Below are 11720 nucleotides of genomic sequence, written 5' to 3'. Positions count from 1 at the left end.
ACAGAGGGAGGTGATTCTGCCCTTCTATTCCATTCTTGTGAGACCTCGTCTGGAGTCCTGTGTTCAGTTCTGGGCTCTCAACACAAAAAGGATATGGAACTGTTGGAATGGGCCCAGACAAGGGCTACAAGAATGATCAGAGGGCTGGAGCACCTCCCATACAAGGACAGACCGAGATAGCTGAGGTTGTTCAGTCTGGAGAAGAAAAGGCTTCACAGAGACCTTATAGTAACTTTCCTGTACCTGAAGGGACTACAAGAAAGCTGTGGAGGGACTGTTCACAAAGACTTGGAGAGATAGGACTAGAGGCAAGGGGTATAAACTGAGAAGGGGCAGATTTAGACTAGACACAAGGAGGAATTTCTTCACTATGAGAGTGGTGAGACACTGGAACAGGTTGCCCAGAGAAGCTGTGGCTGCCCCATTCCTGGAGGTGTTCAAGGCCAGGCTGGATGGGGCCTTGGGCAGCCTGGGCTGGTGGGATGTCTCTGCTCATGGCAGGGGGGCTGGAACTAGATGGGCTTTAAGATCCCTTCCGAACCAAACCATTCTACGGTTTCTTCGTTCACGCCCAACTCACGGGGATCGCTCCCTCGTGTTTGCCACGCCTGATAAAGAGCGCTTGCTTTCTACAAACCCCAAACGACTCCCGAGACATTTTATTTGCCGGTGTTCTCAGTGTCAAAGGGACCAACTCCGTTCGAACAGTACCACCCGGCTCCGCGGGGTGCGAAGCCGCCGGCCTTGGGGGGCGGGGGGGGGGGTGTGTAGCCAGTGCGGCGCCACGCGGGGCGGCGTCACGTGGTCAACTCCGGCCCTCCGCGCGCATACGCGGAGCACGCCCCCAACACTTCCCGCCCTCCCCCACCTTCCCCACCCTGCCGGGTGCCCCTCCCCCTCCCCGGCTCCCGCCCGCCCAGGCCCTCCCACTCCCGCGCATGCGCGGCGCGGCCCTCCGCCTCGTCACGGGGCCTCCCGGGCGCCTCTGACGTCACTTCCGGCACCGCCCCCCGCCCCGCCCCCCGCCGCGGCGTCGCCGTCGCGCTCGGGGCCCGCGGCGGTCAGGCGCCGTAGCGGGGGGGGAGGAGAAGGAGGAGGGGCCGGAGGAGGGAGATGGCGGCAGGGGACCCGGCAGCGACGACGACAGCGACACAGAGTGCGGGCGTGCGAGGCACCCGCGGGACGGAGGAGCCGCCGCTGCAGCCGCCGCAGCCCCCGCGGGCGCGCTCGGAGCAGTGACCGGCGCCCCCGCCAACCCAGGCCCTGCCCCCGCCCGGCCGCTCGGCTGAGATTATGCGTGGTCGCCCCCGGGCCGGTGGTCAGAGCCCGTCGCCCGGAGGCCGCTGAGCGGGCAGCGAGCCCTCCTGCGTCTCCCCTTCGGCCGATGCCCCCCGCCTAGCCTAGAGCGCCTCGGGAGATCCACAGCCATGTATTTCCTCAGCGGCTGGCCCAAGAGGCTGCTGTGTCCTCTGGAGTCCCTGGAGGAACCTCTTCACATCCAGACGGATCCGCAGAGAGCTTTCTTCGCAGTATTATCCCCATCTCAGCTAAGCATTTGGTACTGCAGGGTGAGTATCTGGCCCTTCCGACTCTGCTTTCCAGCTGAAGTAAAATGTGGGGGTTTTACTCTGGTTCCAGAAAAGGTTGTGAAATTTGGCATTAAAGTTTATCTGATATGTCATTGTTTGTGAATCAGAGTGGTTAAGCCACGGTGTTTACTGATAGCATTGTTGTACTAAGAAAACCATACAACCATAGAGTCAGAATAGTTGGGTTGGAAGGGACCTTGAAGATCATTCAGTTCCAACCCCCCTGCCATGAGCAGAGGCGTGGCCCACCAGCCCAGGCTGCCCAAGGCCCCATCCAGCCTGGCCTTGAACACCTCCAGGAATGGGGCAGCCACAGCTTCTCTGGGCAACCTGTTCCAGTGTCTCACCACTCTCATAGTGAAGAAATTCCTCCTTGTGTCTAGTCTAAATCTGCCCCTCCTCAGTTTATACCCATTGCCCCTAGTCCTATCACCATAAGCCTTTGCAAGTAGTCCCTCCCCAGCTTTCTTGTAGCCCCTTCAGTTACTGGAAGATCGCAGTAAGGTCTCTGTGAAGCCTTTTCTTCTTCAGACTGAACAACCCCAACTCTCTCAGTGTGTCCTCATATGGGAGGTGCTCCAGCCCTCTGATCATCCTTGTAGCTCTCCTCTGGACTCATTCCAACAGCTCCATATTCTTTTTGTGTTGGGGATTCCAGAACTGAACACAGAACTCCAGATGTAAGATCAGTCTGGTTGTCGTTAACACCTGTTATTCCTGAAAATGAGACTTCTGACCAACATTTTTTTTTACTGAAATAGTGCGTGAGCTTAATATGCAGAGTGCCTGTAGCAGTACTTTTTTAACAAATGTGCTTCATGTCATCTGTCTTCATATGTTCTGTTTTATATAAAAGAATATGTGAACATGAGAGATATGAAACACATTTTTTATAAAATGCAGAACAGACTTACAGCAAATTTTGTAAGTTCACGAACTTCCTTTTATGAAAAGTTTAGAAGTTTTTTGACCCTAAACAGAATTGTCATGGCTTTTGCATGGGAGTTGCTGCTTTAGCAGTGTCGAGTTTGAGACTGTGAATAATTGGTAGTAAATGCCTCTCTTTTAATTGGCTTTGAATTAGGGTGGTAACAAAAAAGCTGTTTGTCAGTTTGATTTGATGAAGCCAATGGAAGAGCTGTGATACTAACTTTAAATTTTGATGCTGGATCCTTTTAAATACTGCCTAGATTAGGCCCTAAATCTGTCTATAAATATCTCCAACTCCAGATAATGTATAGAGTTCATCTCAGATTACAGGAGAAAACTACCAATCCAGTTTTAGAAAGCTGAAAGGTGTAACATGGCAGTCATAGCTTTGAAGTCTTAAAATCTTCTTTTAAGTAATACTTAGACTTCATCACTTTACCTTGTATTGTGCTCTGCAGGGCTGTTCATTAGTTCCTGGGCAGTGTGGTGATGCTGTTTTTTTACCCTATGCAAGTATCCAAATAGGACACATCAGCCCAGTCACTGTGCTATGTGAAGATCATAACTTGGCCTCTGTTTTCTTAAGTTTGTGGCACATAGTGTAGATAAAAGTATACGTTCTTCTAGTGTTTTACAGAATTTTAAAGATTTAGTTGGAGTGTGTCCGCAGAGCATAGCTGGTCTTGTTTTCCAGGAAAATACATAAAAACCAACAACATTGTAGAGGTCTTCTTAAGACAGGTCCTGTTGAGAAGAATGTAGTTTACTTTTACTGTTCCTGAGGACTACGTGCGTTAACTTACATGCTTGGACTTGTTTTGAGATGCTGAATGTTGTATAACTTGCTACAGACAGAACACAAAAGGAATTCAGTTGATGTAGAAAAGTTGAGCAAGCTTACAGGTCATTAACATTTTTTTAGATACATTTTAATTCAGTACGCAATGAGTGCTTTTGAAAAAGGTGCTGACTTCGCTAGGCTTATCACTGACTGATCTTAGACTAAAAAGTAGGTTACAATCTTACCACCTCTGTGGACATCTACCCATTAGCAAAGTCCTGTGCAACGAAGGTTTCAGTTAAGGACATTTTTAAAGCCAATCTGTTGCATTATTTGTATGCATTTAGTGGGAGTGGTGTGGGAGTTTTTTGTTTTGTTGGGTTTTTTTTGTTTCAGTTTTTGTTTGTTTTGGAAAGGTCCAACATATGATTTTAAGCTTCACCTTCAAAAACAAACTAAAGTTATTGCATTCTAGAAGATGTTTTCATTTATCTGAAGTACCTTCTTTGGAAGAAGGCCGAGTTCTGGTCAGGTGGAACTAATTCAATTTCTTGAAGTAGAGAAACCTTCAGGCAAATGTTCTTGTGAAGATCTACCAGTATCTCACTTATGTATGAAAGGCTTCTTGTAAGAATGGAGTGATAGTGCTGGTGAAATGCTGGTTTGAATTTTTCAAGAACAAGAGGCCCTTTGAAATACTTCCAGGTGTGTGAATTTCTATTCAGTGTATGTGTTTTTCAGTAGTTTTGTGGTAATGTTTATAGCTCCTTTTCACTTACCCTGAGCTAAGAACTAATGGAAATAAGGAAAGGTCATCCCAAAGTGCAGATTGTGTTCGAGTTTGCAAACAATATAGGCGTTAAAATTAGAAACTGAGGTAAGTAGTGTGAGTAGAAACAGATGGAATTCTGTTAGCAGTTTTGAGCTAAAAAGTCCTTGGCTGCTTTACATGTTATTTTGTAAGGAAGGGTGAGTTTGCAGGTAGAAAGACCATTGATGAGTAGTGAACGCTTTTGATGATGCACCAGTGTTGGTGAAAGATTTTTGAGAATGCACCCCCAATATTTGTACATTTATTTATTTATTAATTACTTGCATGCTCTACTGTACTCTTATGCACATTATCAAGCATACACAACAGAAATGAAAAAAAGAATAAGCTAAAGCTGAAATAAACCTGTTTTTACGTTTTCACTTTATTTATTAATGGTACAAAGAAATGTTTTGTTCTTGCACCCCAGTGCAATGATTGTATTAAATGCATCCTACTTTGGAGACCTTTGTTCCAAGTGTTTTTCTTAAATTGGAAGAAATGTATGGCCGAAGTACCTAAGAAGATTACTTGACACTGAGAGCTGATGAAGTGGTTTTCATTGACAGCATTGGAATGCTTGTTATTGTTTTCATTCTGGTACGGTAAAGTACTTGGATGTCTACAGTGAGAAACTTCAGTTCATGAAAGAAATTTTCTGAAATACTAAAGTGAGATAATAGGTATTTCATAGATTGACTTGGAAACTAAAGGTGAGGTTTCACGAGGCAGCTGTGCAGTCCTAAGTGTCCTGATCTTTCCTGCTTGTACCTGTGTTTTAATGGCTCGTATGGTGGACTAGTGATGGCTTTTACAGGATTGTTCAGCTTGCTGAAAAATAGAAACTTGGGGTTTTTGGCTCATGGGGCACTGGATCAAAAGGGCACTGTAGTTGGCTCAATGAAAATGTTACTCCTTTAACAGTAATGGCTTTTAATTTTAATTGGCTTGGTTATCTCATGAAATAAGAGCTTGAGTAGTACAGGGAATTCTAGATAAGTCACCTGGGCCCAGCTCTAGATGGTAAGGGAAGATGTATGCTGCTGATGAAGGAGGTGTGAGAGATGGGTGGAGCTTCCCCTGTAAGTGTTGAAGACTTAATTGCCTGCAACAAGAATAGTCTGTGATGTAGTTGTATGTGTAAATATAGTTCAGCATTTCCTGTCTTTAATCTTAACAGACTTTTGGCAATGACGGGAGTAAGTACTGGCCTTGAATATTTAATGAAAACTCCTGGGGTTGTTGAACTGTCTGCTGTGACTCTGCCTGTCGAAACCAGTTCTGTGAGCTCTTTGAAGCCAAGAGTTGTTTGCCCCAACTACTAATTTTGAGGAACATTTACTTACCTAAGAGCTTACCAGCTTCAGATTAACATCTCTTCTTGTTTTTAAACTACAGTTTTTATGATGATCTGATGTTGAATCAGATCCCTCTAATGAGCTGTAAGCTTATGAGAAAGCATGCATGTCAGAATCCTAGATTTCCAGGTAATTTCTATTCATTCTAAATGCTGAATAAGTCTATATTCAGATAGCTTTTGTAATTCTCTTATATGCTTTTCAGTCTCCAGCTGTTGCATTATTAGAATTAAGCTTGATACATGTTTTAAATCTAAGCATGTACCTTATTTAAACAAATAGGACGAAACAGGGGACTCTGTTTCTGTTAGAGAAGTGTAACCTGGAATTTTGTCATGATATAAAAGGAATTATTTGTGACGCCAGTGCTTATAGTTCATACAATACATGAATAAATGTATTAAAAATTAACAGTTGGCTTTGTAATCTTTATCCCAGGTGGCCATTAAAAGAAAAAAAATGTTTTCACCGCGCTTTCAGCGTTACGCTTTCATCTCAGAACTATAAGCAGAATAAGTTAATTAGTTAACATATGTGGCTTTCTCCTGGACAGGATTATATACAATCTCTGTAGTATATTTATCTGAAGTTTGATTGTGAAATGGACAATAGATGTCTTGATAATGATGTAAGTGGTTTTGTATTGAGAATATGACACAGATAGCATCAGTGCAAACTAAGATGTCTTGACTCTTGTGCTGGGTTTTTCCCTTAGTATTTTAACCCCTGAGATGCTGACCTCTTACCAATCAGACATTTGTCTGAGAAGGCCATTTTTTAATGTCAGTAACAGTTGTTCTATTGCTTGTAATTATAAAGATGTATTTGTGTTTAGGTAATTAAAGGACTTAGAAGTGCATGTTAGATTGGTGGTGCATCATGTGAAATGTAAAATTGTCACGTGAATATTATGTAGGTGTTACCAGGCTTTCAGTGTCTCCTGTATTAATATGAAATAGATGGCCCCTGAAAGGCATCTCAGAATTACTTGCATGAAGACAAAAGCATCCTCAGTTATGAGTCTGACAGTCTCAATAGTTGCACAAAACTATTTTTTTTGCCCGTGTGAGATCAGAAATGAGGTTAGAGAGCTTATTCTCTGTCACATGCAATTCCATTTCAACCAAATTTAAGGATGTGACAATTCATGGGACTGAGGAGCAGCAGAGATCTGTAGAATATCACCTTTCCCACTGGCACTGTTTTCAAGCAGTAGATTAACTGAGACCCTCCACTTGGGAGAGGCAGTGATTGACGGTTCTGATGCACTTTGGTTTTTTCTTCACAGTAGCTTATGTGAAGCACAGTATTGGGAGCTGGTTTTGCTGTGTTTGTCAGATGGAAACTCTGCTGATTCTAAGCTTTCTAGCTGCTTTTAAAACCAAATTAGAGGGGTTATGTTCTTATAAGTAACTCTGCTTTTAGGAATTCTTTTATCACCACCTTGCATCTCTGTTACTGACAAAATGGCTTTTTGTCATCTGTCTTTTTTTCTTCTGATCCCTAATGATTGCTAAATTATTTTTCCTCTTCCTTATGCATGCATTCATACTTCTGTTTTCTCCATCTTGCCTTTCTGGTTTATTGACGTTTAAATCATAAGCTCATCAGAACAGTGTGCTTTTGGTTTTTGTCTTGTGCCTATGGCCTAATGAAGCACTGAAGTTTTTGTCTTATGGGGCTAAACATAACGTTTATGTTTTTCAAAGAAGTTGCCTTTTGATTTGAAATGAGATAGTTTCTGTTGTCTAGAATATTAAATTGTTAAGAAGTGAAATTATTAGGATTTTGACAGTTATCTACAGCCATGAAGGTTCTTGTATTAATGTTCCATGACAAAATATGCGATACCATGTTGTCAACTGCTAATACTGTTCCATGCTCTAGGCAAGTACAAGAATCTTCTTCTTGGACATAACAGTTGTGAAAAGACTGATAGTCTTTTAGATACTCAGTGTCTGAAAGCTGTAATTAAATATAAAAAGTATTTTGGAAAATAAATTAGTGAATCAGTGGATTAAGGATGAGAATCCTCTAAAAAAGAAAAATTGTGAAATTTGCCTGGATTTAAAATTCAAGTTACTTTGGATTTATAATTACAATACAAAGAGCAAAATAAGAAATGGAGCTCAGAGGTGCATGTGTTGACTGTGGATAGGCTAAGCATAACATTCAGAACTTCTTTATGTTCTTGGATATTATTTGGGCAGGAATAATTGGAATCAGTGCAACTTTACCAGTATTTTTAAAAGATCATTTAACTTTTTGCAGTGCATAAGAATTTGAGTCTGATTATATCACCTGGTTGATGCAACATTCCTAGAATTTAAGCAAAGATATGATTTTGCTACTTATATTTAATACAGATGTAGTAGTTACTTGTTTGTTTTGCATGAAAATTAAAGGTGTGCTGGTGTCTTACAGGAGTGACCACAGGCCTGAACAAGAGACTCATATTTTTGCCAGTTTTTTGGGTCTCTCTCTTTCTGTGTTTAAGTGATTAATAGTAAGAAAGCAACTAAAATAAGGCAGCACTTAGAAGTTTCGACGTCTGAATGTGTACATGCCATTAGGTATTTACTTCTTAAACTTAGGCCAGTAGTTTTCCACTGTATTTGCTAACCTACTTAAAATGTATGCACAGTTTGTCATTAACCTGGAGCAGTCCAACCGCAGAATCCAAGTTAAGGAAAACTCGTTTTTCCATTATTTTGTATTCTGTTACACAAACAATGATTGTACTGGTCTCAAATTTGTTATAATTTTCTTTGAAGCACTTCGTCTCATTTAGGACAGACGGTTGCTCCTGTGAGCACTGCTGTTCAAGTCTTGTACGACTTGTACTATTTAAAGGTGGTCTGTTCAGAACAACATTTACATCTCTGTTTCGGGTTTAAATTTCTACTTGATTTGCATTTACATCAAATGTGGTAGAACATTTGTGTATAGAGAAGTGAAGTGGTAATATCCTGTGTCTAAGCTTGCTGCAGGATTTGTATGTCAATAGATATCTTCATAAAAACTACTTTGTATGTTTCAGTGTTCTGAGACTACTTGCGCTGCTCATAGTTATTGCTTAAAAAGGGAATGGAAAAGATGGTGTATTTGATCGGATAGAATTAAATAGTAACAATTCTAAATTATTTCAGGGTGAGTTTGGGTGTTTGTGTTGTTTCATTGTTGTTTTTTTAAATTGTTTGCTTAGGTATTTGGACATAAAGTTGACACAGAGCTCATCTTATTTAGTGAAAAGTCCAGAGCAATTCTTATTGTATGACAACAACTGATAATGAGCCAAAACTGAGACTTAAAGTTAGTTTCAGTTAGGTAACTTTTCTCATGTAGTTAGCTTGCTGCCTTACTGCTTTATAACTAGTACAAATCCTCTGTTTGAGCATTGGTCATCCAAAGTACGTTTGCTTTCATCTGTCTCTTCTGAATGTTGTCATAATCTCACATCAGTGAAAAAGGCATGTTTTATGCTAGAAGGGCATTGTTGAGGGGTGTTAAGATGGAGAGTAAGGGCTCCTGTGGACAGTGCTCTTGTGAAAAAGTCACTAGAGTAACTGGATGGTGTAGAAGAAGGGAAAGAGACAAAGTGTATTTCAACTGTGGGAACAAGAAGTTCTGTTTGTCTCTTTTCAGTAGCATTAGGTAGAGTACTGGAGAACTTGTTTTGTTCTTTGGTAATGATCTTTCTCTGTTCTTTTAAGCTTATCTTTTCCCTTTTTTGTTGTTTTGGGGTATTTTTGTACCATTTTTGTTATACTGTGAGCATCCATCTTCTGTTCTGCTCATAAGTGAGTGGCAACTTCTGTTTTGCCTGACCTTGCATTCCTTGTGAGAGGTAAAATGTACTGTATCAAAATGCTAGATTTTCTCAGCGCTGAATTGTGGCATGCCCGATATGCTGCTTTCTGTTTTAGGAAGCTTTTACCCATTTTAAGTTGCAATTTGAGTAAATAATTACTTAATTCTTTCCTCCTCAGTCTTTTTTTCCCTTAAAACATTAGCTTTCTTTTAAATGACCCTTTATTTACTAGGGCATTTGCTATATTTCTAGAATTAACCAGTTTGTCCAAAAGCTGTGACTCTACCATCAATATTTACAGCAAGCAGATTTGAAGTGTTATAGAGAAGTAGGATCAGTATTGTTGGCTTGTTTGAAGGATGTTTTATTAGTTATGCTTAACTAGATTTTTTTTTACAGTTTTATTAGATGCCTGCAAAAGTATGAATAGGGGAAAACATGGAGTTTTCATGAAGCTGACACAGAGTTATTTTTTGCCAACAGAAAAAAAAAAGATTTAGGGAAAATTCAGTGTAGTGGAATCTAAACCTGTACTGCTTATATTCTAACTAGGCCCTTATTTTCATTAAAAATGTGACTTGATCTGCCTGAGGCAAGTAATTAAAATTAGGTTGGTATACTCCTGCTTATAGAAATTATTCGTATGCCATTATTTGTCTTTGATCACTTCAGATGTAACACGTGACTTCGAAAGTGAAGTGACCATTTCTTTCTCTTGCTCTTCTAGCTTTGTTAACCTTGTAGCAATTCACGCTTTTGTAGGAAGCTTGTAAGCAGTGGGATAAAGTTTGTATGTCAGGGTTTTTCTCACATATGAAATAATGCTTTTGAGTTGTGGAATGTGTGGAAATAAATTCTATCAGTGCAATATATATGGTTTAACCATTAGCTCGGTAGCTTTTGTGACCTATTGAATTATTTGATTGTATGGTCACTAGGCAGTTTTTCTCCATGTGTTTAAGGCACTTAAGCTTTAATCTAAGCCAAGCAGTGAAATATGTAGTTCAAGAGAACAGTCTGTTAATAATAGCTAGTTATCTATGTTAGATAATTTGATTTGCAAATATCTGCAAAAGAAGCCACATGAATAAAAAAAGCTGGTGTAAGTAGTTCTTAGGATAAAGATTAGTTTGCTTATTATGCTTTACAGTATAAATATTTATTTTTGATAATTCAGTTCTACATGGGGGTGAAATTTGGGTAATAATGCTGTTTAGTGGGTGCAGAGTCATGCTATGAATTTACTAAAGCTCAGACTGCCTGTGCACTATTAATTCAGCTTCTTATTTGTATGTGTGGGGAAAACATTTAAATTACTTTGTTCTGTACTATTTTTTTCTTTTAAATGAATTTGTAGCTTCTTTTTCATGAGGGAAACTGAAGCAACTGATTCCAAATATGATGTAGGTACCCACCTCATTCCAGGGTAGCAGATGCCCACAGGATTTCTGGGTGGAATTACTTCTTTTTGGCTATGTTGAACCAGCTTCTGCTGTTTAATTGAATTTTATCAACTAATGAAGTTGCCGTAACTCCTGGTCCTAGTGGTGGAAGGCAAGCTTTCCGAAGTGATTTCGTCATTACTTTCAGCAAAAAGTCATTACTGTTTCATGTTTTGGTTCCTTTCCAGCAGCTGGAGAAGTGTACTTTTTTTAGTACAGTTTGTTGCTTATCTCTGAAGAAAAATTGGTGTTGATAAAGTTAAGGGGAGCATCTGTTAGAAGGATGAGGGGAAACTTCTTTACAAAAAGTGAAGCTTTTCTTGTTTAGTTTAACTGAAGACTGAGGAAGTGCAGTTGTCATCTAACTATTATATGTACATATTTCTCTGTTGCCACCTCATTGTGGCAGAGAGTGGCAGAAGGGGGAATACCTGTCTAAGATGAAAGCAATTAGAGGTTCAGGAGCCAGAAAGTTCAACAGTTCTTAAATATGTTTAAGGAAGAAGAATGTTTCTAAGCACTGGAGCAAGGAAGGGTAACTTTTCATCAGGTTTTTGTGTCACAGATGTCAACTGCTTTTGTGAAAAGAGGTAAAGACTTGGTGCCTGTGCTCATTTTTTCTGGGCTTCGTGACCTTAAAGCTCTTCCCTATTCCCAGGAGCAAAGGTTCTGCTGGGTGAATCTCAGCATATGCAAAATCTTTTCAGCAAACTCTAAAGGTAGACTTCCTGCACAATTTCTGGCAACCTTTACTTGAAGAGATGGAAAACAGATTTCCTGATGATCATTCCCTTTAATACAACAGCCCATCCATTTAGTAAAAAGTAAGCAAGTGGATTGTGCCAAATACTTTGTATAGTATATCTCATCATAGTTAATTTGACAGTCCTTTTCATTATACAAGGCTGTTTGAAATGCTTTTTTTTCCATTCTAAGTATCAGTCACCCTTTGTCTGGCTTGGAACTACTTCTGTATTCATTAATTCTCTGGGTAAGTA

At 40.4% G+C, this 11720-nt stretch overlaps 2 protein-coding genes across 2 annotated transcripts in view; both read left to right on the top strand.

Annotated features, from left to right (window-relative positions):
• The first annotated feature begins 1079 nt into the window (after positions 1 to 1079).
• The window catches only part of RIC1 (RIC1 homolog, RAB6A GEF complex partner 1), a 46408-nt gene continuing 35767 nt past the window's right edge, over positions 1080 to 11720 (top strand). Inside the window, exon 1 of the mRNA XM_069881240.1 lies at positions 1080 to 1568. Coding sequence (XP_069737341.1) covers positions 1428 to 1568 — 141 coding nt within the window. The 5' untranslated portion in view covers positions 1080 to 1427. The remainder of the gene's footprint in view (positions 1569 to 11720) is intronic.
• Positions 9637 to 11720, top strand: part of MLANA (melan-A) — a 93626-nt gene continuing 91542 nt past the window's right edge. Inside the window, exon 1 of the mRNA XM_069881258.1 lies at positions 9637 to 9641. Coding sequence (XP_069737359.1) covers positions 9640 to 9641 — 2 coding nt within the window. The 5' untranslated portion in view covers positions 9637 to 9639. The remainder of the gene's footprint in view (positions 9642 to 11720) is intronic.

This window comes from Phaenicophaeus curvirostris, chromosome Z (genome assembly GCF_032191515.1).
Source record: "Phaenicophaeus curvirostris isolate KB17595 chromosome Z, BPBGC_Pcur_1.0, whole genome shotgun sequence".
Classification (NCBI taxonomy): domain Eukaryota; kingdom Metazoa; phylum Chordata; class Aves; order Cuculiformes; family Cuculidae; genus Phaenicophaeus; species Phaenicophaeus curvirostris.
This window is presented reverse-complemented; position numbering and strand designations above follow the sequence as displayed.